This window comes from Perca fluviatilis, chromosome 19 (assembly GCF_010015445.1).
Source record: "Perca fluviatilis chromosome 19, GENO_Pfluv_1.0, whole genome shotgun sequence".
NCBI classification, from domain to species: domain Eukaryota; kingdom Metazoa; phylum Chordata; class Actinopteri; order Perciformes; family Percidae; genus Perca; species Perca fluviatilis.
The window spans coordinates 29,858,052-29,885,422 of NC_053130.1; the positions used below are offsets into that span (position 1 = coordinate 29,858,052).

The window sequence follows — 27,371 nt, forward strand, 5'->3', positions numbered from 1 at the left end:
AGACACTTTTGTCCAAAGCGACAAAATAGGAATCTTACAATAGTTAAAATTAACAGTACAAAGTTTTTAAAAGTTGCTAAGCCAACATTAAGCAAAATAGTAAAAATAACAATAATGGCAATACAATATCAAATATCAATATTATTAATAATAATAATAAAACAAATACCATAAATATACAAATTATAACTCCAAGAATGAATTAATTATTTAACTGTAAGCTCAACAGATAAGTCTTCAAGACTTAGTCTTGAGACCCCTCTTGAAGGATCCAAAACTATCACATGAACGAAGAACACTAGGCAACTCATATCATAGAATGACCACATATTTTAAGAGGACTGTCTGCAGGGAATGTGTCTGACCAATCACGATGGGTGTGGGCCGCATGGGCCAAAAATGCCAGGGCCGATTTTTTGTCCCAGTCCAACCCTGACATCTGGTGGATGGAAAGAGAAGGGCAAAGGTTTGTTTTGGGGAATTAGAAATGTGACTGTAGGGGAGGGACAGAGGCCGCATGTCAACCTAGTTTAACTGTAAAATCAGTCCTGAGTGATCTGATCACAAGATGGACAGCTCTAAGTACATGTGTTCCCAACTTGGCAGCAGAACGTGTCCTATGATCGGATCACTCAGATCAGATTTTATTACCAGGTGGAAATGGGGTCAGAGAGACAGGCTGCGGCCTTTAAAGTGCTCATATTATGCTCATTTTCAGGTTCATAATTGTATTTAGATGTTGTACCAGAATAGATTTATGTGGTGTAATTTTCAGAAAACACTATATATTTGTTGTACTGCACATTGCTGCAGCTCCTCTTTTCACCCAGTCTGTTGAGCTCTTTGTTTTAGCTACAGAGTGAGGTATCTCACTTCTGTATCATCTTTGTTGGGAGTCACACATGCGCAGTAAGTACTGCTAGCTTGTCAGTTGCAGAGCATTAGGGAGTGCCATGCTAGCAGCTAGGCGAGCATTATAACGTGTGTTACAAAGTGACGCACGTTCGTCACGGAAGTAAAGGCTGGACAACAATTGAGCTGTTTGGAGCAATTTGTGAACAGTGTTTTCTCTGGAAGATGGTAAGACCCTTTGGGGTAGACTTTTTCACTTTGCACGTGCACAAAAAAGATATATAACACAATAAAGGAAAGGGAAAAAGCCAAAAAGCATAATATGAGCACTTTAACAACTCACCGGAGACATGCCAAGTACCAGCCTGCTTCAGTACCTCCACAGTCATCCCCGTCCCCAAAAAACCTAAGACCACAGGACTTGACTATAGACCTGACGCCCTGACTTCTGTGGCAATGAAGTCATTTGAGCGCCTTGTTCTGTCTCCCCTCTGAACCATAACTTACCCACTCCTGGACCCATTGCACATCGCCCATGATATTGGAAAGAAACATGGCCCTCAACCTCATCCTCCAGCACCTGGGCCTCGACAATACGTAGCAACATGTTTTTTTAAACTGACAGGAAGCAGCATGTGAAGCAGGGGAAACACAGACTCCAGGACCAGCAGCACTGATTCCTAGGCCTGGCAAACTCGATTCCTTTTTAGGATTCGGGTTATTCTGAGTCACTAACTAAACTGATCCGGGTTGTGCGAGTCACTTGAATCACTTGAGTCAGTATTGTATGCTACATCCAAGGCGAGCTTTTGATTTGGATAAAATACCATGTTTTCATTTAGAATCTTTTAATTTTATTTGGAAAACGTTATATCCATAAATGTAAATGGTCTGAAAGAAAACCGAATATTCATTTAAAAATGACAATATTATGGAATTATATTTTGTAACTTTAATAGGACTGACAAATAAGAAAGCCATCTCGACTCTGAACATTTACAATGACTTACAACCTCTTTAATGTAAATTCCATGCGCCCCTTTTTTATGTATGTATACATTATATATATGCGTTTTCAATGTGTATGTGTATCTGCACTTGAATAATAAAGTTTTGTGAAGACAAAAAAAAAAGCGAGTTGTTGGCGAGGCGAGCTTACAATGTTTCGGACTGTCTGCTCAACCTAATTGCATTTAACATACTACATTTATACACCAGACCTACAGTAGGTCTAGCTAGGCTACATACAGAACATTGTATGTTATTTCAGAAGTGAAAGAATGGCTTTTGTTGTGGATTTGCTTTACCCTGAGCTCAAAGAGAGGCTGCCCTCACTCGCTATGCCCGCTCGTCTGAATGAGACCCACTCATAACAACGTAGCCGGCTGATTCGGCTGATTCGCGGGATTTACTGACTCCCGCGAGAACTCACGAGTCATCAACAACTCATGAGTCATCGACAACTCATGAATCACCAACAACTCACGAGTCATCGAGGGCTCATGAGTTCTCGAGTGAATCCCATGGTCTGCGAGCTTCCGGCTTTGAGGCTGCGGGTCGGGAACTGTCTCTCTGCTCACTCAGTCACTTGAGTTGACTTGTGGAGTTGCTGTTGCCTACGAAATTGTAACTTATAAAGCTTTTTGCAGTTAGGATGGCTAGGAATAATAGAAGCTAATGTTGCAAGAGGTTTGTGTGCGGCGCTGTTACCATTTTAGATTTAACTGTAGTAGGACTCAACTGAACCGGGTTAATGATGCTAGAGACTCGTGATTCGTGAGTCAATTTAAAGACTTGGGTTAAAGATCCGAGTGAATCACGACTCGAACAGGTCTACTGATTCCAAGGCTATGTTCTTGCCCCTCTATTCTTCCACCATGTACACAAACAGATGCACCTCCAGTCATCAGTCAGTCAAGCTCGAAGTTCATCTCTGATGAACTTGGGATTCATTCAACTTGTTGGGATTCCACCTACGGGGGTGGGAGATTGACCATCTGGTGACCTGGTGCAGTCAAGACAACTTGGAGCTCAACACTTTAAGGACAGTGGAGATGGTTGTGGATTTCAGGAAGAACCCAGCCCGACCACCACCCTCATCATCAGCTCTCACCAGGAAAGCAAAGCAGATGATATACTTCCTTCCGGCAGCTGAGTAAGTTTAACTTGCCCTTGACAGTGATGGGGCACTTCTATACCGCCATCTTTGAGTCCAATATCACCTCCTCCATCACCATCTGGTATACTGAAGTCTGCCCTTGTCCTTTGCAGTGGCAGAAGTGCTCATTTGCTCTGGTGAGAAGGTTATTGGCTGCAATCTGCCATCCTTCCAGGACTGCAGGTCTCCAGAACTTGTCAATTTTCAGAGAGGTCCCACCTACGTCGCCAACCTCTAAAGCAGTCCAACCTACGTAGCCAACATAGAGAGCGGTTCTGCCTACGTCGCCGACCTCCAGAGCGGTCCCACCTACGTCACTGCCAAACAGAGCGGTCCTGCTTATGTCGCCAACCTCCAGGGCAGTCCCATCTACGTCCCCGACCTCCAAAGTGGTCCCACCTTCATTGCTGACATCCAGGTTGTCCTCCAGAGCCACTACGCCCATCTGCCCAACCTCCTGCCCGTTCTCCACACTATCCTTCCATCCCTTTTTTTCCCTTGGAAGTTTGCTGTTCTCGATTTCAAAACACCTAATTCAGGTCATACTGCTGGAAGATGCACGGAGAAACCCTTTTCATTTGTATATAATACTACTGTGCTGGTACCACTAATTATGTAAATCTTACACGAGTAGCTTGGGGAGGGGCATTATTGGGTATGTAAAGGCAATATAGTGTCAAACCTATCCAAATGCTTTTATTGTGACAAATAAATGCATTGGGCATGGACTGAAGTCTAACAGGCTGGGGTGCGGACTGAAGGCTAGCCAGCCGGGGTGCAAACTGAAGGCTAGCCAGCAGGGGTGCAGACTGAAGGCTAGTCAGCAGGGGGGTGGACTGAAGGCTAGCAGACCCAATTGCAGGCTGGAGGCTAGCAGTATGTTGACTAGCAGGCTGGAGGCTAGAAGACTGGAGGTTAGTGTTAGGTTATAAAAAGTTAAACCATTGGCGATGTCTGATAAAAATATACTTTTAGTTAAATGAACACTGAATCAATACCGATTTCATCACACCACACCTAATCAGCATTTGTTTGGCTCACACCATCTCCAGCTTCTAAAAGAATCATCAGGTCATATCTGACATTTAGCATACTTAAGAAGACTCATTTCCTCACAGAAAAGGTAACTGTTGCTTCTGCCTTTTGGGGAGCCACTCCCTGCGGGGCCAGACTTGATTAGAACAAAGGAAATGCATATCTCTGTAAAGTTGAATAGAATCGGCACTACCATGATAAACAACCTTTGTCTGGGAACTGGAGTAAACCTGAAATCAGAGGTGTGTCTTTAACCTGGGAGAGTTTTCATTCAAGGAAACACCCACAATTCCAAAGGAATATAATTCTGATCCTGAGAAAGATTCAGGACTGCGGACTGTGACCCCACAAGGGAAGCATGTCTTGCAGTCCACTGCTGGCAGTGTTTTCATGTTTTATGTTTGATTGTTTTTGTCATGTCGTTTTCATCGTGTTGTTCATTAAACCTTTTGCTTAATCTTTCAATTGGACCCCGCCTCTCCTTCCTCCTCAGAAATCGAACAAACACGTCTTTTAGAATTTCAGTAACATTAGCTGACAGAGGTGAAGGTCGAAGGCTAGCAGGCCCAGCACTCACAGACAAGGAGGCTAGAGCAATGGTCAAGTTATCTGCCAATCCAGTTACCCACTTCAGAAGAATGCTTCACTTGCTGGGTCCATGTTTGGAAAGTTCGTACTGTCACAACTCAGGAAATGCAGGTATTGGACTCAAACGCAGACAGGATGAGTTCAGCAATTTATAGCCAAAAGGAAGGTATCAATATGCTTGCAGGCAGGCAGGCAGGCAGGCAGGCAGGTACAAGTCCAGGTTAAAGCCCATGTTGCAGGTTAACCACCACTGTTGATTAATAGGTACATATAGCACTCAATATATGTCATATATATTCATATTTTTAACTGGTGAAAAGCCGAACAGCATCCCCATCCAAGCTGTGTTTCACTTTCCCTCCAATATTATTATACACATAATAAAGACACATTGACTCGGTCGAGACCAAAAGCCATATTTTGCCAGACCAGTGGCAGAAACCGCGGACCGCGACAGTGAATCCAGATGCCGGGCTCTATCGCTTCTAACGTGACGTCATGCAATGCATTGTGGGGGGAAAGGAGAAACCGCTGTAAAATAGTACTACTTTTTTGTATTTTATTCAGTTTTGTGATATCCATTGATGTTGTTGGGTAAAAGTTTAAATGTTTATTACCAACAAACAAATTGCAAAAATTCGTTAGAAAATAAACCCTGCAACATGGGCTTTAAGGTTCGGGTAACAGAAACTCAAAAGCAATAGCACAAGACAAGAAAGCATCATTGTAACTTTAACAAACTAGCAGGAAATGAATGGAACTGGGCTCGTACATGAACTGATTTGCATTTGTATTCGGAAGTCGGATTTTCCAAGGTCAAAGTCAGAAACATGCCCCCTGAACTCAGATTTCTGAGCTCGGAAGTCGGACAACCTCTGAGTACCCCAAGCTCAAAATCCAACATGGATGCCCTGTGCATCTACAGTATTAAAAGCTGTAGTAACATACAGTTATAAGCACTTCTGTCTTATATTTGTGTCTTACTAAATCAGTTGTACACACAGTCCTAGCCATGGACATGTTGCTACGCTGTTTGTATGCAAAAAAACAGCATAATGCATTGTTATCAACTGGTATTGCTAAAAATGGCTAAACTGGATAGAGCTAACCCCACAATGAAAAATCCGACTTGTAAATAGAACGCATTTAACTCCGGTGTGACGTCATTCCCAGCTCTGGCTTCTGAGTTCCAAGGTAAATGAAAGGCACTATGAGAGGCTGATAAGGGAATGAGATGCAGAGAAGGTGTAGGCAGGAAAGGCCAGGCAACTACAGAGCGAATAAGGGAAGTGGGAAGAGGTGTTTAGATGGGTGGGGCAGCCATGTGATGGGGAAAGGACAGAAAGTCCGAGGGCATCTGGTGGATGGATACAAAGAAATGCCAATGATGGGGCCTGGTGAATAGGGAATGTGGCTGGGAGAGGGACAGAGAGACAGACCCAAAAAGAATGGATGCATGAGCACATCTGAGATACCCATGGCATGGTCCACCAGTAGTAATCCACAGTTCTATACTCATTTAGATTTCTGCTTGGGAGTTACAAAAAATGAATCTTCATTTATTTATTATGCCACATTTTTAATGGTTATATAAATCAGAATTTTTGTTTTCACCTCTGTATGATTCTTCTTTATTGAATATGAAAAAAGCTTATTAAGTCTAAGTTCAAGAGTATGGAAAGTTTTATGGGGCCCCTGCTCCTATACACACTGCTTATGCTGCAGTCTTCTTTATTCGTCAAGTCTTGTTTATGGGAGCAGGCAGCAGCCCAGGGGTGTAATGGTACACTTAACAAAGACACATACATTGTACCAATTTTCTTTACTTCTTGTTGTCACTCTTCAACATTAAGTGTTATTATATGTAATCAGGTTTCCTCACATAATTATAATATATGTCTGACTAAGAATAAAAATAGAAACCTGTTCTCTTTATTGGGCTTTTGCTCACAATTGTAGATACAAAAACACACATAGCCTACTAATTATCCCTGAACACACAGTATAGAAAAGTACCAGCAAAACACCCAGTCGTGATATGCAGTAACAGGTGACAAATATCTCATGTTTCTTACTACTGAGACAGCAATATCAGAGAAACTCATCCTCCTCCTACAAAATGTGACTTCATTGCAATGTGTAAAAGAATCCACTCAGATAGAGGTAGTTGGCTTAGGGAATCCTCTGAATTATGAAATATAATAAATCATTCCGGAGAGAATTCCAGTGTATCTAAGAATAGATTTTCCCTGATAGACTTAACAGCTTTTGGTGGTGGTTCAATCCCTGGCCCCAGCAGTCTACATGTCCTTGGGCAAATTGCACTCGATGCTGCCCCATCAGTGTGGGAATGTGCATGAATGTTTATCTGATGAGCAGGTGTTGTATGGCAGCCTGAACAAGTCCTCCAAACCATATGACGATATTGCTTGTCTATTCCTACCCTCTAATACGACCCCACAGGAGTGTATATCATATCATAAATTAGCACCTCTAGTATTGGCAGGAAATACGCCTTTATATCTAAACCAGAGAACGTAACCTTGTAAACGTTGTGAAATGGTCGCAGTTTGGTTAGGTTTAGGTATCAACACTAGTTACTTAAATTTAGAAAAAAGATTGCGTTTTGGGTTAAAATCAGATGCTACTTCACTTCAGATTAAGCAGATAATGCAAAACGTGAAGTAGCTCCGTTTGTTCCATAAAGTTAAAAAACAAATATTGTGGTTTACTTTAATTTTCAAAACAGGACTCAAACCCCAGTCTCCTGTGTGAAAGTCATGTGTTTGTTTGACACATCCACCACCCCAACCTACCTTGCTTTGCGTAAATTTGGCACTCTTATATATTTCGTCACTGTACTTTCTGCTCTGCTTCTTTTATAACAACTAGAGGGCGCTGTCACTACAAACCTAAATATAGGTTGTAATGGCTCTTTTAATGACAAATGTGGGGAAGACAGTCTCGGCAGCCTTGACCTCTAGTGTATGAATGTGTGTGTGAATGGTGAATGGTGTCTGTAGTGTGTAAAAGCACTCTGAGTAGTCATTAAGCCTAGAAAATTGCTATATAAATGCATTCCATTTACAATATTTACAATATTTCATTAAAAAAAGCAACAGAGCGGCTGCTGCAAAAGAGAGAGAATTTGTGTGGGAGAAAATTGCTGCTAGAGTAAATGTGTAAGTTCCAATATAGTGGGGACATTCTATAACGCTTAACGTGAAAAAGCTTAACGTGGTTTAATGTACCTACAACTCTCATATTTCTTTGATATCAAGCAATATGAGAGAGAAATTTGGTGATGATTGATCGTTGTTTAGGTACATTAAACCACATTAAGCTTTTTCAAGTTAAGCTTTTTCAAGTTAAGCTTTTTCCTTACAATAGCCTTAATGAAGCAGAAACGCTTAATGTCAGATAACGCCCATAATAATTGGACTTTGGGTTAGTTTTTTTGACAGTTTTCAGTGGTTATGAGGAGCAATATGAGAGATAAATTTGGTAATCATTGCTCATTGTTTAGGTGCATTAAACCACATTAAGGTTTTTCCTCACCATAAGCGCCAATGAAGATAACTTATATAATCGTTGGATTTCGGTTTAGTTTTATTGACAGGCTTAAGTGTTCGTGACAAGATATGGCCATGAGAAATTTGGTGATTGTTGATCGTTGTTTAGTACATTAAACCACGTTAAGCTTTTTCACGTTAAGTGTTTTAGAATGTCCCTTAACATAATTATAATTCATAATCTTTTATTTCAAAGGGTTGACATCATTCACCTACAATACTGTGGAACTCCTTTTTAATGGCTCTTGCTTTGTGTCCAGGGAACACTACAAAAAAACGTTTAAAACACATTTCAGAGCTATCGAGTCGCACTCTTCAGCACTTTGCTACAGTGGCTTTACTAATATGCTCCACATCACCAATGTTGTAAAGAAAACTGCCGTTTTACAAAAAAAAAAATGTATTGCGATACAAAGAATCTGCTGGGATTTCTGCTGCGTTCATGCCACCTCGGAATAACAGGCACCGCCCCCCTGGTTACGTTGTTTTTCCGACTGGCAGCGTTCACATGGTCGGGATGCGCGTTCTTCTTCTTCTGTTATATTGGCGTTTGGCATAACAGCTTTTTGCATGACTGCCACCAACGGTTGGCCGTAGCCTAGAGCATCAGGTGTGTGAAAACACATGGAGGCCACAATAACAAAATATTTTCTGCTGTTTTGTTATGCGAGCATCCAAACAGCACATCGCCAGGTGTTTGTTTGTGTTATCTGCAGGACAACGAACGGGAAAAGACACGGATAATGTGTTTTTTTTTTATACATAGGTATATTTATGAATAATTTTAAACATGTTATGTCTGTGTATGTTTCTTGGCAGAGGCGTTTGTCCACAATAAACAGTTTATTGTCATTGAAATATGTTCAGTGAACCAAAGTCGCCTACATCAAACGTCAGTTGTCAATAACACGTCATCAACTGGGAAACTCGGTTATCAAAATCCAGCCCGAGTGGTGAAGGGGGTTCAAGATGGCGTCTCGATAACATCCTTTCTGCGTGGCTCTGCAGGGTGATGAATAAAACTAATGTTTTGAACAACTAAAACATGACTAAGGGCTGAACAGAAGAAACCTTATGGAAAAAATAACTTATCAAGACAATAACTATCAAGAAGAACTTCTCAAGTGCTTTTTTTTTTTCATCACTCTATTCTCGAACAAAAGTTCCTAGCCGAGTTAACTAGCTAGTTACCCAGAAGGTTCGAGCATCCTGCTAATTCAGCGTGGTCAAACTAACCTGACCTCGTTTTGTGAAACTAACTCAGTAAGTGCCCTTTTTTACTCTTTTTTTTTTAAATACTTTGGAGCATGGAAGAAGTGGAAGATATGCATACTGTAATGCATTCTTATGCCAAGAAATCCCCGAGTGACCAATTTGAACTAAACACTTCAACATTATCAGAGGAAACTGAGATGTGTGTGGAGCCTTCAAAGTTACCAGAAACTCCCAAGCCGCGAGCAGCAAAGTCCAAGTTACGAACCAGCGACGAGAATGACTCTCTCGAGTCTGTTAACGGTAATAGAGAGAATTGAAAAAATGCAGGAGGAATCACTCAGACGACTTCAGTCATTAGAAATAACGGTAAAAGACAACACCAACTCCATCAAAAGCGTCACCGATGTCCTTGACTCCGTGGGAAAACAAGTCGATGACGTGACTCTTAAAGTTGTATCCCTGCAGAAAAAAGTTGACATCTTAGAAAAGGAGAATGTCATTCTCCGGGACAGATGCGGCAACCTGGACACATACAAAAGAAGATGGAACCTGGGTGTTGCTGGCATTCCTGAGCAAACTGGAGAGAATGTTAAGAGTATCATTGTTGACATTTTCAGCAAGGTTTCCCCTGACATCGCTCATCATCTGGCCTACTCCGTGGACATTGTGCACAGACTGGGTCCCCGCTCTGCTCAGGTGAACTCCAGCCGTCGCATCATTGTGCAGTTCCTGTCAAGATCGCATAGGGACAAAATCTGGAGGGATGCTAGATCAGCAGCCATACTCAAGGAAAAGAAAATAAAGCTATATGAAGATCTGACTCAGGAGACCAAGGACGTCAGAAACAAGCTGTGGCCGTTGGTTGAACGGGCGAGGAAGGAGGGGAAGAAAGCAGGCTTCAAAGGGTCCTTTGCATACATCGATGGTAAAAAAGTCACAGCTAATCATTTGTGAATGAAGGTTATTTTATTTACTGCTACCAGGCTGTCACTTTTGCCGGTGCTGTCCGAGATTTAATTTGGCCCATTCTTAAATGGGTAATGAAGTTGTTAATATTGTCTCAAACTAGTTGTTAACCACCGTCTTGACACAGGTTATGCAGGACCGCAGTTGTTAGGTTAGGTAAAGCTGGGTTACTGAAATAAATCCAGGGCATGTTGATCTTGATTCACAGGCTCAGTTACCATGGTAACTGACTCTGAGGTTAAGTTACCTCTCTTTCTGAAATGGGCTAGAGTTACCGCTCTCTTTCAGGTTTGATTAACTGCCCTTTCCGAAACAGAAAACCCAGAGTTTCCCTCATCTCAGGGTTAACAAACTCAGTTTTCACTAAACCTGCTATCTGAAACGGACTTCTGGACACATTCAAAACCCTAATCAAAACACACCTCTTCAGATTAGCTTTCCACATGTATAGTCTTACATTTCTCACCTGAGTTACTGGTTTTATTGTTTTTAATTGCTTTTAATATGCTTGTTTTATGTGTTGGTTTTATTGCTTATCTGTTTTTAATGTGCTATATGTGCTGGTTTTACTGTAAAGTGTCTTTGAGTGCCATGTAAAGCGCTATATAAATAAAATGTATTATTATACACTACTTCTCTTTTACTGTACACTACTACCAGTGGAGCAATTAGCAGCAATTATTTTTCCATTTGTGGAGTTGTTAGAGATCAAACCAGAGGTAAAAAGAGAGTGACTAGTTGACTCAAATTCATCAAGTGGACACAAACCCAATTCCAATGGGATGATAATGTTGCTTTGTGTCTGCTGGATGTGTAAGTAGGACATTTGAGTTTAAAAGAGCTGTTAGAGCTGATGGGAACTGCAGAGTTGCTAATAATTTTCTGTGGGTTCATCATTATCAACAACATATTTCACTTTACATGACATTTGATCCATTGTTTGTATACAATTATTGACTGGTGCACTTAAAAAAGGTCATGGGGTCACCTAAATTGCTAGGAAGCATCTTCCAGGGCCCATAATCCAATGGCTATACAGCCACTAGTTCTTGAGATTACTTGCTCTGGAGCAAAGTGTTAAACACACCGACCGGCCAACTGACTGACATTGCCATCATTAGACCCTGCTGCTAAAAGGGCAAAAACAACAATAAATGTTTACATGTTAATGTAATTTGACTGTTCATCATATCACCAAGAAAGACTCTCAAAACTTGTATAGGAATATGTATTGTTCTCCGATTCCATTGCCTTCTCCTCCTTTACTGACCTACATCTCTGTTCTGTTTGTTTTGGAAGTTGCCCCGGAGACAGAAAAAAATGAAAGTGAGAAGGTAAAAAGAGCACCCACAACGCCGCCCTCTGCAGCACCTAAAACATGGAAACCCACGGAAACAATGCCAATTTCACAACAGAAAACAACCTTGTTCAACAAACAAATCATTATGAATATTTTAGAACATTTCAAACAGGAAACATTTTTTTACTTGGCTGTAAATGAACTAAAATACAAAGCAAAAAAGTCTTTATATGCCATCAAGAGATCTAAAACCACTGAATTACAAATTTTAACCAGGCTCAAAATATTAAAATGAATCATTGAACTCATTGCATGATATAGCAGCGAGGTGTGGGGGACAGACTCAACAAGATTGGACAAAATAGGACAAACATCCCACTGAAAGCCTGCATGCAGAGTTCTTCAAACATATTCTCCAGGTGCAGAGAAGAGCTCCATACTCTGCATGCAGAACTGGTTTAGGCCAATATCCTCTACTATGAAATATTCAAAAACGAGCCCTAAATTTCTCAAATCATATTAAAACAAGTGTCCCACTCTCCAGAACTAACAAAATCCCAGGACAAAATGGAAACCTATCAGGCCCTCAACAGGAAGTACACTGTTGCAACCTACTTGACCAAAGTGACTGAAAGAAAACTGAGGAAAACACTAAGTACAAACAAATCTGGCAATGGAAGTAGCAGACACCGACAGACCTGGTTGCCCAGAGAAGAGAGCTTGTGTTTCTACTGTGACCAGAGAACAGATGAGACAGAGCTGCACTTCCTAACTCAGTGAAGGCAATATCAAAGCCTTAGAGACCAATATTTTACAAAAATAATACAAATATTCCTAGAGTTTCTCTATGTAAGAGACTTCAAGAGACTTCCGGTCCAACTGGAAAAGAGGGAGGACGGCTATAAACTGACAGCAAGATATGTAGTATCCTGCCATTAACTCAGCAACTCTGTAAACAGTCCGTCTCACATGGCAAATAATGTCAGTGTTATTTATATCTTATGTTATTGTTATCCATAGCCCTTAAGCTTTCCCATTTTTTATTGTTATTGTTTATTGTAATTGTGTAGTTTGTATTAACATGCTTTGGCAGCATTGTATTGCCAATAAATGAAATTTGAAATATCACACTGCCCTCATGTTTAAAGAAGTAGGAGGTAACCAGGTACAAATTACTTCAGAGTTTGTTAGTTTGCCAGTTTTAAATTAAAGGTGCTCTAAGTGATGTGAAGCGTTTTTTAGGCTACAAAATTTTTCGTCACATACAGGCTCTGCCTGTCCCCTGAACACACGCGGTCTCTGAAGACAGCTCAGGCTCCACAAATGGCAACAAAAACAAAGTGGCCAACCTGCCCCACGAACCATAACAAACCGTGTTCAAGCCAATAACCAACAAGAAGGAGCTGGTTGAGCCATAACTGCAGCAACGTTAGCACGTAGGCTACTTCAACAATGCGCGTTCATGACTCAACCAACTCCTTCTTGTCGGTTATTGGCTGGAACACTGTTTGTTACTGTGGATTTCCATCAGATGCGTAAAAGCTGCGGAACGGCTGCGGAACAGCTCCGAAACGGCGGCGGAGTCATTAGGTTTCCATTAAAGTCAGTGTGTGTATTTCCACTGACTGCAGAACGGCTGCGTTCCGACTGCCTCCCAGCTCCGGCAGTCCGCAAGCCCTCCAGAGCAGATATGCAGAGCTTCTATTTTTGCCGGACGCCGGAGAGCACAGAAACAAAATAAATATTCGGTTAATTTTCGAAATAAAATCCAGCGTGCTCACGGCGGATCATATTTCCCTGCATTACACCTTGAAAACACAGCACAGAGCTGTTCCCCCTCTACTCCTCTGGATGGAAACTAACTGGTGGTGGTTTTGTGGTTATATTCTACGTGAATTCGCGAGAAGATGTGGGTCCTCGTGACTACAGCTGTCAGTCATGGCCGCAGCCGTGCCACAACAAATCCGGACCTGGTGGGTGTTGACGGATGGCGGAGCACGCAGCCGGCACGCAGCGGAGCCGGTCCGCAGCCGTTACGCATCTGGTGGAAATGAGGAGTTATGGTTCGTTGTGCAGGTTGGTGCAGTTTGTTTTTGTTGCCATTTGTGGAGCCTGGGCTGTCTACAGAGGCCGCATTTTTTTACAGTGTGTTCAGGGGACAGGCAGCTAGCGGATAGTGAGGAGATGTTTGCTGTATGTGACAAAAAATGTTGCTGCCTAAAAAACGCGTCACATCACTTAGAGCACCTTTAAATATCAGATAAGCTCATCAAGTACAGCTATCATCTTTGTTTTCCCTTATATTATTCCTGTTGTCTTTCCTTCTTCTCATTCTTCTTTTCTACCTTCTGTCCATCTTTCCTTATCTCTTTTCATCAACTGATCTAAAATTATGAAAATCTCCTAAACTGGAGGTATAAGGTCTTCCCTTAAATGGCAAACTAAACTCTACTGTTCTTTCACAAGTAGTACTTTGGCTACTTTTACTGAAACTGTTCACTTGTGACTATAAGTCTTGTTATGAAATATGTGTCCACTGTGGTAATAAAATCCTTATTAGGTAAAGGGTTAGAGAAAATGAGGCAAGTCAGTGTAACAACTAGGCACTAGTGTGGCCTTTTGAACTGAGCTCATACAGTTTTACACAGGGGAAATCACTGTAAAGTCACTGAGCCTAATTCAATCCAGATCTGCATTAACGCTATGTGGACACACACAGAGTTTAATAACATTCAGTACAGCGAAGAGAAGGGTGTCAGCCATGTTTATAAAGACAGAACAAAGGCAGCGCACCTTTTTGAGGGATTAAAAACACATTGTTCAAAACAAGTAAAAAATTCTGTACAAGTAATCCAAAGGGCACCAAAAACTAGTGCAGCAAGTTTAGTCTGTTTATTAAAAACTAAGGCATGGTCAAGAAGAAATTATGCCAGAAAAAGCAAAAACGTTATAACACAGCTGCCTACTGCTGAGCCATGCATAAAAAATCCATAAATGACAGACATAAGCCTACCATCAGATAATCTGATGTACCGTCCTTGAATATAAGAGCCAGTTGCCAGTTCTATAAATTACTAATCAACATGAGCTTGTCGTAAGGCAGCACAATAAAGAAGTGTGAATATAATTTATGACTGACCAGGACTCGTTTAGTTTAGGCTTGTTTAGTTACTAGCACCTAAACCAGGAACTGTAAGTGCAAAGTAACCTGCTTTATTTAACCTGACTTAACCTGTCTGTATGCAGGATTGGTAACTATTTCCAATATACACTTTTTTATGGTTTACACTGGGACAGCAATAAATAACTTATGGGTTCTTAAAAAGGAGAGAGAAAGATCCATCTTCTGTAGTAATCCTTTTAAAATACCCATCAATCACTACCTTGCGGTTATATATGTGCCTCATTCCTGAGTGAGTAATTGTATGTTTTGAGCACAGAGAACTATATTTTGCAAGCACATTATATTGCATTTTGAACAGAAATTAAGACTCGCAAAAAATAATTTAGTTTGAGTAAACAAAAACCTATTCCGTGCACAATAAATGTATTTGCATGTCTTACTCTGCTCGCAGGTAGACGCTGTTGCGCTCCGGTCATGTCTCCCTTACTCTGCAAGATTGGGAATGATTGCGATTTCTCTTGGCACAGCTACCAGAACACTTACAACTTTCAGACACGTTGCACGTCACATTTACGTTGTCTCTCTCAGTTGGAGGCTGTGCAGTAAAGCTAGCGATCACTGGAAAAGTGCTTCTAATAGCCTTCACTGGTCTCCGTCCAGAGCAACGGGGTCTGTTGGTCCATTATATACTGTCATGTCTCCGTCCAGAGCAACGGGGTCTGTTGGTCAATTATATACTGTCTATGGTACCAACAGGTGTTGACTGAAAAAGCCTGTTCCTCCTAGATTTTTGTTTCCTGCTACTTGCAATCTAATTGGAGACGAACAGCCAATCAGAATTGACCTTTAATTCTCCGATTGGTTGGTTTTGTGGCACACTTGGAACGCTGTGAAAATTTTAGCGAGTGTGTCTAGAGTTGAGCGCGTAGAGTGAAGAGGTTGAAAGCGAGGGAGACATGACCGGAGCGCAGCAGCATCTACCTGCGAGCAGAGAAAGACATGCAAATACATTTATTGTGCACGAAATAGGTTTTTATTTACTCAAACTAAATTATTAATTAATTGTTTTGCGAGTGTTAATTTCTTTTCAAAATGCAATGTAATATGCTTGCAAAATATAGTTCTCTGTGCTCAAAACATAAAATTACTCACTCAGGAATGAGACACATATATAACGCCATATGCGGTCCGCTTGGAAAGAACCAATGAAATGCCTCCTTTCCCCGGTGCGTATTCTACCCCTCCCTTGAACAGTGATGCCAGTAATGCGTTAATTAGTAACGTGTTACTGTAATCTGACCACTTCTTTCAGTAACGAGTAATCTAACACGTTACTATTTCCAAACCAGTAATCAGATTAAAGTTACTTATCCAAGTCACTGTGCGTTACTATATTTGTCATTTTCCTTAGTAAAAATATACATTTTTGAAGTCACGTATGTGACAAGTCACGTTTTCAGCATGTGGACAGTTCACGTGTACCACGCAGCGACACAAACGTAAACAACAATGGAGGGAGGAGAGAGATGCGTGTTTTCTAGCTGGAAATACAGTCACTATTTTGAGTTTGTGTCAGGTAAAGACAGCAATATTAAGGTTCGTTGTACACTCTGCACTGGTGGCGACAAAGTGCTATCTAGCTACAAAAACACTACGTCAAATTTGAAGAAACATTTGGATTTGCAGCACTGCAGTCAAACTTACAGAGCAAGTCCCACCAGGTGGTGCGAAGCAGAGAGCAGGAGGTCCCCCACCACCCAAACAACAAAAGCTGGACTTTGATGCAAAACCAGTAAGTGGAGGAGAGTTGAAGAAGTTGGAGTATGTTGTAGAGGAAATGCTGTCCTTAAACACGGTTGACTGGCTCTCTTTCATGCCATAATAAACAAGATCCCCACTACTGGCAACGCCGAGCTGCCTCACAGTAAACCGGTTGTCATTTTTATGTTGAGGCTGTAGGGGTGTTGTCGGCAGTTGCTGAATGTAACTAATAAAGTAACTTGTAATCTAACTTTGTTACTTTTAAAATCAAGTAATCTGTAAAGTAACTAAATTACTTTTAAAATCAAGTAATCCGAAAAGTAACTAAGTTACTTTTTCAAAGTAACTGTGGCAACACTGCCCGTGAACGAGCCTGAGCTTACAGTAATACGCATTGTTGCTGCTGGAGTTACTGCACGTCTACTGGAGAATGGAGGATAAAACGTAAAAGTTGCCACACATGGTTTAGGCTTTGGCCATAATATTTTCAAAGCGTCTAACCGTGGTTACTCGAGATCACCGATATGCAATCTGATCGCCAGTCTGACAGGCTGGCTACATTGAACACGTCTGTGTTGATAGAGAAGCAAGATCTCCCACACCAAAGGTATGTTTCATATCCACTGCGCCATCACTACCACCAGATGCAACTAACAAATCTTACTAGCTTTTCAACATTACCATTACCCTACCTTTAAGTGAATGAGGCTTACTGATAATTTGCATGATCTTACAGTTAACTTGCTTCATAAAACAGCACCACATAGTTAATTAAACACCATGTCAATTTAGATTTCAACATTTTAGATTTAGATCCCAACAACACAGTGACCCCTTCAGCTGTATCTCTCACTCTTGCAAACACTCAAATTACTCACAGATGTAATGTTGGCAGCAGCCACCATTTTTCTGTTTCTGACCAATCTGTTGCAGAGGACCATTGTTATCAGGGCAACCACACACACACCCAGGTCAGGACACAGAAGGCGTAATGCACTCCAGGGATCATCCAAGGGAAGCCTACGAGACACACACACACATGCATATGTGGAAATATCAAGGGAGGTCAAACATTTTTCCATCTACAAACATGTACTGCATGTAGATGTAACTGACAATCTTACATTCTGATATTTCCCCAAATATTCTGCACGTCCTCCACCAATGGGGGCAAATAAAAATGAATCTGTTCTTGTCTTATATTACTTTAAATATGTTGGCGTATAACATTTTCACTATAGCAGACTATTGTCTGGATATGGTATACTCATATTTTCGACAACCCTTCCCCCAATTAGTACTCCAAACATTAATGACAGTGGCATGGATAACTGGTGCTACACTAGTAACATACCTGGACAGTCCTATATGTCTGCTTATGGTGTCCCATTGTGAACAGTTATCACCTATGGCGTTGTTGAGAGGAGGATATGTGTATAGTACTGTCTGGAAGCAGATGTGAGACAGTACAAATAGTAGACTGGTACAGAACACCGCTCTGATAAACCGACCTGTGTGACCTGGAAGACAAAAAGACAAGAAGACATAGGGAAACAGAGTTCAAATACAACATAGGAAATAATTCCATTTCACATATACAGAGTACAATACACAAAATTAAAGCATCCTGGCATGTTATTTAATCCACTGGTTAAAGGGTTATTTCGGGGGGTGGGTGGGGTGGGGGTTCAAACTGGACCCTATTTTACCATACTGTCACGGATAGACCAGTACATACCACATACATTGGTGAAAAAGTGTATTTTACAATGATAAAATTACTGTTTATTTAAATGGAGTCTGGTGGGTTTGGCAATGGCAATTTTGGTGCGGTTTCATGTTAAACAAAAATAATATTACTCTTAAACAAAAAAGTTGACTGCTGTAGGGATCCTTTCCATAATAAACACTGTAACTAATAATCTGAATATGTCAGTTGCAAAACAAGCACTTTGTGTGGATGTAAATTGAAGGTGTGCAATTGCCGATTAATGTTACATTGTAGCTTGTTTGTCTTGTTTAATACTGGACCAAAATTATAGATTGTTGTTCCCTCTAAGAACATAGGAAAATAGGTTCCAGGTTGAATAAAAACAAAGTTTTCCTTGAAAAGCATAAGGATTTGTCAGTTCCGGTTTGTACATTGGAACAACATCATTCACAATTGGCCCCTCCCTCTGCTCGCCAGAGGGTGAAAGCCAGACCCAGATTCACTCTCATTTTGACAGGGCTTTCTCTGCTTGGTGTTTCGCCTCGCTTTATTTGCATTTTTTCTGCACTGTATCCTGCCTTTTGGTTGCTTCCTCTTGCATGCATGCTTACAATCTGGCACCTAGTCACTATGGTTTTATAGAGCCTGATGCCCAAAAATGTCCCGGACAAGGCAAAATAAGGAAATACATGCAGGTACAGACACCACCACACATTTCTAGTGGGTCGTAAGTGATGGTTTAGAGGGATAACTATTGTATGAGTCTATACATTGTTTTTTTTTGTGGAAAAACTTACTCATGCCTTTTACTCATGCCTTTAACCATCTTATCCAGAGTCAGATGAGAATATGGTATGTGTCATGTAAGCATTATTTTAGCACAAAGACTGGAAGCATCTGGAAACTGCTAGCGTAGCTTTACCAAAAGTGAAACATAAACACCTACTTAAAGCATAAGCCTGGTGGTATTCTACATTTTCCTTTTTCGTCAAAAAATTGCATGTGCTGACTTAATCCAACAATGAATTTTTACTACAAAAGAGTATTGTGTGTGTATTCAAAGTATATACCTACCACTGTGCACTGAAATACAGTAGTGCCCAAAGTGTTAAATTTGTTTGTTATGGTTGCTATATATTTATATGTCAATATATGTAGCAAACAAAATACGTATCCAGTCCAGAGGACCACTGCATGATATGATTATATCATAATGATATGATTCCATCAAAGTTGATTTCTGGAAGTACTGTAGTAATTATTGCCCAGTCTTAATCAGAACCAAATCCCCATCATCTAGGGATGGGTATCCACAGAAAATGTTACATTACTGTACCATGAACCAATGTGTTGGTCAAAGGGAAATGGTGGAAATGCTAATTCACAGCAGACTTCACGGCAGACTGGCGGGTAGTTATTGGGGTATGTTTGTGCGAAGAGTAATGGATAGATGGCAGATGTCAGTCCTGAGCTTGGCTTCACTGCTGCTGAGTCACTAGTTACAGCCATCAGCTCCATTCCTCTGGATTTGTTAATTTAAGGAATCACACATTAATAAGTCAACTATGAATGCTAAACGTCATGTCAAGCTTGTTCCTTTTCTCTTACAGTAATGTTTCTAACTTCCACCACGTACATGATGTGCAGTGGTGGATGTGGAGATGCTTTTTTCAGTTTACTATTACACAATAAATCCTCACAATTTAAAAGCTAAGACAAGTTCATGTATGTCAGTTTTGCTTGGAAAATTACTTACGCGATTAATTGATAATCAATAATGTTGCTTATTATTTTCTCTGTCAATTGACTAATTGATTATTTGAGTAATTACTTAAGCACTGAATAGCAGTGAATGCAGGTGAAGGAGTCAAATCATACTAAGAATAAACATTGTCCAGTGGTGCACTTGCAGCAGTTTCCCCTTCTACTGTTTGTATTTCTAGCCCAACCCTCTGTGGATGGAAATCATCCTGTGTGTGTGTGTGTGTGTGTGTGTGTGTGTGTGTGTGTGTGTGTGTGTGTGTGTGTGTGTGTGTGTGTGTGTGTGTGTGTGTGTGTTTTGTGTGTGTGTGTGTGTGTGTGTGTGTGTGTGTGTGTGTGTGTGTGTGTGTGTGTGTGTGTGTGTGTGTTTTTGTGTGTAGTTTCCACTAAAAGAAAACAAGAGGAACTCTAAAAATCACTAAATCAACAAGTCTTCCAACACAGACGACCACATAGGTTACTTGTCCCTACCCACAGGAGAGTTTCCCAAATTAGCATTTAGAAATTAGAACATCAACACGTCCTCATACCTAAATGTAACAGTCGCAGTTTAAACACATGGTTAACATTGTGAAACGGTCATAGTAATAATTATAATTATTTGGTTAGGTTCCGGAAAAGATTATGGTTCGGGTAAAATTGTTACGTAGTCCATACATAAGCAACAACTTCCATATATGACATAATTAAGCATGTGGCGTAGTTAGGTTTGTTTCATGAAGTTAAAATAACTCAATGTTGAATTTTACTTACAAAAGGGACATGAACAGCGGTCTCCTGGGTGAAAGTCCTTTGTTTGTTTAAACCTATAATGAACATATAGGCCTTTAGCCTTTTGTTGTTGTATCATGTCTCTTTCTTTGGTATTGGCACCTGTCCCTGCCTGTCCTTGTCTTGAAGGTGTGTGGAGCCAAATCCTAATTTAGTGAAGCGGGCAGAGCCTGATGAATCTGCGCTGCAACAAGCAACTGGCAACCAGTAAAGCTAACTGTCAAAAGTTGAGACCTTTTTGCAATTTAAGGCCTTTATTTTTGACAGGATGGTTAAGAAAAGGGAGAGAGAGGGTGAATGACATGCACCAAAGGGTTGTAGGTCGGAACCAAACCCGCTGCCGCTGACTGAGCCTCTGTATATAGGCGTGCGCTCTACCACGTGAGCTACCCAGGCACTTGCTGAGACACTTTTTAAACCTAGTCTCGCATTGTCAGACCTTTCTCAACAGCCCTACGTAGGAGGGTATAGCTAGTCCGATCCGGGATGGGAGAAAAACGTGTTCTGGTTTATTGTCATTTCTTTAAACCAATCACAATCGTCTTGGGCGGTGCTAAACGCAAAGCGGAGCCAAGGTGTCGCTGCAAAATAGCCTCAGGAAGGAACTTGTTTTGATGTAACATGTGTACGTTCAAAGGTTGTTTTAGTCGTGCAACAGAAAACTCAGATTGGACAGATAGTCTAGCTAGCTGTCTGGATTTACCCCCCAAAAAAGAAAAAAAAAAAAAAGGGGAACAAAAAAAAAAAAGGGGGGGGGAAAAAAAAAAAAAAAAAAAAAAACAAAAAATTTTATTATTTTTATTCAGGAATTCAACTGTCTGTCATGTAAACCCGAAAATACAAATAAAAAATCATTAAAATCATGAACTCAAGTGTCATTAGGAAACACATAAAACAAACCAAAGTGTTCTGTACAGTTGTGCAGTTATAATTATATGTAGTTTGCTGCTAGCATGCAGCCTGACATCTGACTCCCCTCCCCTCCCCCCATGTGAAATGCCAAACTCTTTCCTACATACATTGCAAAACGCTTTTTTTGCATCACGTAAAACTGCAGTAATCCAGGGGTATTTCCCTACCCAGTCCTCCGGGTTCCTGCAGAGACGTTTTTGCTTTTTAGCTACGTGTTCATCGGGTCCCGGGACACCAGCCTGAGCCTCCATTTCAACATGAATGAATGAAAAATAGCAATGCATGTTATCAAAATTCGCGTCTAATGTTCTATCAGACTACAACTACTCGAGAGTCTGCTCTTGAGACTTTGCTCTAATTTATATATAAAATTATATAATTATAAAAATAATTTTTCGGGACGTCTGGTCACCCTAGTTAACCATAGTCCTCATAAATCCACCGAGTTTAAAATTATAACACAAAGCAAGCGGAAGGTAACGGACATCGGAAAACGGACATCCGAAAAGAGTGACATCCAGCAAAATTTCCGGCAGAACGAGAGCAATCCAGGAAGTGGAAACATTGTGGATATAGACTATTTCAAACCAAACACAGCTCAAAACATTCTTTTCCTCAAGCCATTTCCTTAATGGAACAATCATTATCAAAATCACAACTGAGACTCACACTTGAAGAAGTAAAATTGGCAATTGAGACCTCCTAATTTCAGGCTGAAAATAATTTTCGGTTCAATTATCAATCCCAGTCATACTAGTCTTGCATTGTTAGACTGATCTCCACAGCACTGTGTCAGTGGTGGAGTATGGTCTGGCTACATCGCTTTTCTGGGAAAGGGAAAAACGCTCTGGGTTTGTTGCATCTCTTTAAACCAATCACAATCGCTGTTAAAGTAAATTATGTTTATACTGTACTGAGTGTGTGCCTGTGGGAGTAAGTTTTGTCCTTTCTGTGTGTCCTTCCGGTCCAAATGCTTGTGATAGTTGTAGTTAACCATGAGATCGGAAAGTCACTAGTCTAATTCAGGGCCACACATAATGAACTAGACTGTGGGTGCACCAGGTGGAAAGAGAGGTGGAGAGAACATGTTACCACCACACACAAAGAGCCCAGCTGCTCACCAGGTTAGAATCCAGAGCCACCTTGCTGTGAGGCCAGGGTGCTAACTCATGCACCAACATATAGTGAGAAAGCTCACTATACTTAAAAAGTGCATTATTTGCATTGTTCACTCATGCAACCTCAAGAACTAAATGCTGATATACTTATACATTTAGACAGTATGAAAGCAGTTAAAAGACCATTTCAGATAGTCAAATTTATTTTTACTTTAAGAAACCAACTAACAATTCTACGCGGCGGTCAATGTAGGTATGAAATTAGCCAGAGCACAAAGTAAATAATGTCACCTTTCAAACATGGAATCTGGATCATTGCAGGCTTCATCTATCTATTAAAATACTGGCCTTTTGGCACTCAAATGGGAAAGTTGGAATGTGTTGATTCTGATAAAAAATGACAGGACTGCTACAGATAGAATCACAGCTGGCGCCATAACAAGGTTCCACAGCCCCTTTTCCTCTTCGCAGTGATTGCAGTACTGATGGAGGACAGCAGAACGTTGGAAAACAATGTCATAAAAGATGAAAAGCATTCAAACTAAATCCCTCACTGATGAGCAGGGCTGTCAAAACCGACCAAAATGACAAATATTCCTTCTAAAAAAACACATAGGATGGAATATATTCAAATAACTATTTGTGCACATTTTGATGGCAAACCCATACATGAGAGACACATCTACTTGTATACGTATATTTATTTGAAAATAAACATGTATTTTAAAAGATCTACATACCTACACATTAGACCTATACATAAAATAAAATAATGTCCTATACCTTAAAGGTGCAATATGTAATACTGATAGCTAGTGTTTAATGAGGATTCATTGTGAGTACACAGATGTTGAAATGACATAAAATGCCCGTCCCTTGTAGCTGTGATAAATTAGCCTGAAGCTAATGCTTAGCTACTTGTTCAGGAGGAAATGCCAACTCTCCATCCTTTTGGGCTCTAAGCTGTCTCCATATTTCAAATACATCTCCAATATTTACCAGGGGTTTGTCTCTAGTCATGCAATTGTTAGAATCATGCTCGTTTTTTTAGGTCGGGAAGAATCTATCTCCGCTGATCCTGTTTGTTTGTTTGCTGCTTTCATGGCTGTAGCCTACTAATGTTACAGCTGTGGTGCACTGGGTTTACATTTTTACAAGTATATCTGGCAACCCGGCCTGGCTGTCAAACTGGGCAGTTGATAACAGCACACAGGCCAAAACACAAACAGAAATTCCATCACGGAATGGAAATTTCAAAAGGAGAAAATACCAGCATTAGCACTGTTGTCATAAAAGATAGTCTTTCAACTTAGCATGTTTCCTTAATATCCGATGACGCATTGGGGTCATTTTTGGATTTATTACAGTAAATATATTACATATTGGACCTTTAAAACTTAATTTATAGACTGTAGACCTCTCTCTCTCCAGAGCGGGAACCTCTTGGTTTGTAATTTGACGAGAATGTGCAAGCAGACAGCTGCGGTAGTGCTGCTTTCTTTCACAATCGGATATCTTTTTTATTTTTTTATTTGTCTGTTGTTTTTTACCTGTTTTACCCAGTTGTAAGAAAGTTTCCAAAACAAACAGAAATAGGATCTTCATATTCCATTAACATTATGAAATGTTACTGTAATGGATAAAGTGACAAATGGATGAAGTGACAAACAAATGCCAAACTCCATCCAGCAGACACAGAAAAGTCCTGCTGACACCCTCTGCACTGTGGCCTTGAATATCATTCAGACATGCAACACAAACAGCTTTCATCTTTGTTCATACCCCAACCTGGCCAAATAACCATCTCATTTCAACACTGTCTCAAACTGTCTTTATCACAGTGAGTGTTGCACGTCCAGGTAACAGCACACAGAACAAACTGGATTACAGTATGGAGGTATTAGGCAGCATGGAGGGAATTGTTTGTCCATGACACTCTCATAGACTTCTAACGTGAATACTTGATTCTGATTGGTTGCAGGCCGCGATCAATTAACAGTGACATCATACATGTAAAGATTTTCATTTAAAAAATAGTCAAGGATTCAAGGATTCAAAGATAATATTGTACACCTCATCTCTTCAGACAATGAAAAACAGACACTTAACAAGACTCACCATTTAAATATGAATCCTTTATTCTCCCGATGGTTTTAAAGATACAATCCTTGGTTTTGTCATAGTGCCAAAGCATCACTGTTATAGAGAATTCTCCTCTTAGGACCATACAAATCCCAGAGTCTTATGCACGATGTATAAGAGTGTAATTGGATATTTGAACACATGCCAGTTGTTGAGTAATCTCCAGCTCTGACTTAAACTGTCTCTTAATTCTCCTCTGAGTGTGTGTGTGTGTGTGTGTGTGTGTGTGTGTGTGTCAAGGTTTTGGCAGGCCCTCGGTTTTCCTTTAGGGGAACTCCCCGTTGATCTATGTTCCCCCCCCCTCTCTCTTTAACCATTCTCCCACCAAAATAAAAGCCTCTTTATGCATTTTGACTACCAAATCAGAAAGACTGTCAGGAAGAGAGACAGAAGGGAGGACTGAAAAAGAAATCTATTTCTTTTGCCCCACTAGCAACTGGGACTAACGATCATGTCAGTTGGCGAAAGAGCAATTTTCATTTCAACATCAGGGGAAATATCAGGGGAGCTACTCAAACCCACACATGTATAATCTTCACAAGAAGAATGTGCTCTCAATGGGTTTGTATCATTTATGATACCAGGGGTGGAGAAAGTATTTAAATGTTTCACAGTAAAAGTAGCAATACCACACTGTAAAAATACTCCATAACAAGTAAAAGCCCTGCATTGAAAATGTTACTTAAAGCGTAACTCTCACCAAAATGCAACCTAGGGTCTTTTTGTGAATGTGCCCGAGTCAAACTTTCATTTAAAAGCATATTTAGGACGGAATCGCCACTTTTAAGATTTACTCACCGTAGTTTTTGTTTTTTGGGTTAAAACGTAACGCCTGGGATAGGCGTTACGGGGGCCACTGGCACAAGGGGATATATATTGTGTAAATAAAAACACTTAAAGAAGCTCTTTAAAAAAAACATGTTCGGTTAAGTAAAAACAGTTTAAAAGAGTACCAGAAATTTAAAGTCAGTTAAAAGGACCACTGGACAGGACAGACAGCGGGAAATTAAAACTTTAAATAAAAGGTTACCTCCACACAAGCCCTGGCATCTCTCCCGTAGACATTTATAAAATAAATAAAATATATATATAGAATTATTTAAATAAGTAGCCCGGTATCATAATACTAAAATAAATTCTGTCCCAATATTTAAAAAGAATCTATATTAATCAACTTCAAAATAAATACTAGTGATGTAATTAAATTAAACACATTTAAAAGATCTAAAATACTGTCAGAATTACTTACCCTTCAGTTTTAAAAGAATATATAAACATAAACCATTTAATATTAGTAAAAGTAAGTGCTTTTAAAAGAAAGTGCTTCATAAGTAAAAAGTGCCATAAACATGCAAAGTTAAAAATACATCATTGAATAAAATCACAATGTTAGTAAAACGCATAAAACAAATGGCATGTGTTTTATCATGTTAAAATCTCAGGTAAGTAATTCCAGTTGTATAATCATAATAAATATTTAGCAAGGAAGATAAAAGTACAATAAAATTATTCAAATATAAATAAGGCAGGACATTTTTTTTTTTTTACAAAAGGTAAACCAAGGCATGTTTGAAATATTATTTAAAACAGTGGGAAAAATAATCATTTAAAATGTTGAACCCCCTCTGAAGGTAAAAATTAAACCCCGGAAAAGAGGAAGGAATAATATAATCTAAAAATCATACTAAAAGACATATATAGACATATTTTAACAATTAAAATGAATACAAAACAATACAAAGGTCATAAAGGGTTAGGGTTCATGTGTCATGACTGTGTCATGTGTTCATGACGGTGTCATGTCACTCTTATGTACACTCACCTAAAGGATTATTAGGAACACCATACTAATACCGTGTTTGACCCTATCCTATCAATATGGGCCAACATTTCTAAAGAATACTTCCAGCACCTTGTTGAATCAATGACACAAACAATTAAGGCAGTTCTGAAGGCGAAAGGGATCCCCCACATCATTACACCACCACCACCACCACCAACCTGCCCAGCGATAACAAGACATGGCAGATCCATGTTCTCATTCTGTTTACGCCAAATTCTGACTCATCTGACCAGGCAACATTTTTCCAGTCTTCAACTGTCCAATTTTGGTGCGCTCGTGCAAAATCTGGCCTCATTTTCCTATTTTTAGTGGAGATGAGTTGTACCCGGTGGGGTCTTCTGCTGGTGTAGCCCATCCGTCTCAAGGTTGTTGTGTTGTGGCTTCACAAATGCTTTACTGCATACCGCGGTTGAAACAAGTGGTCATTTGAGTCAAAGTTGATCTTCTATCGGCTTGAATCACTCGGCCCATTCTCCGCATACTGGATGTTTTTACTTTTTCAGACCATTCTTTGTAAACCCTAGAAATAGTTGTGTGTGAAA

At 40.2% G+C, this 27,371-nt stretch overlaps 1 protein-coding gene across 5 annotated transcripts in view; it reads right to left on the reverse strand.

Moving 5' to 3' along the window:
• Positions 1-27,371, reverse strand: part of piezo1 (piezo-type mechanosensitive ion channel component 1) — a 207,760-nt gene that overhangs the window by 111,996 nt on the left and 68,393 nt on the right. For all 5 annotated transcript variants that reach the window (XM_039783693.1, XM_039783692.1, XM_039783694.1 and 2 more), the window contains exons 3-4: positions 17,926-18,091; positions 17,450-17,591 (exon numbers count right to left, since the gene is read on the reverse strand). In XM_039783693.1, coding sequence (XP_039639627.1) covers positions 17,450-17,591; positions 17,926-18,091 — 308 coding nt within the window. The remainder of the gene's footprint in view (positions 1-17,449; positions 17,592-17,925; positions 18,092-27,371) is intronic.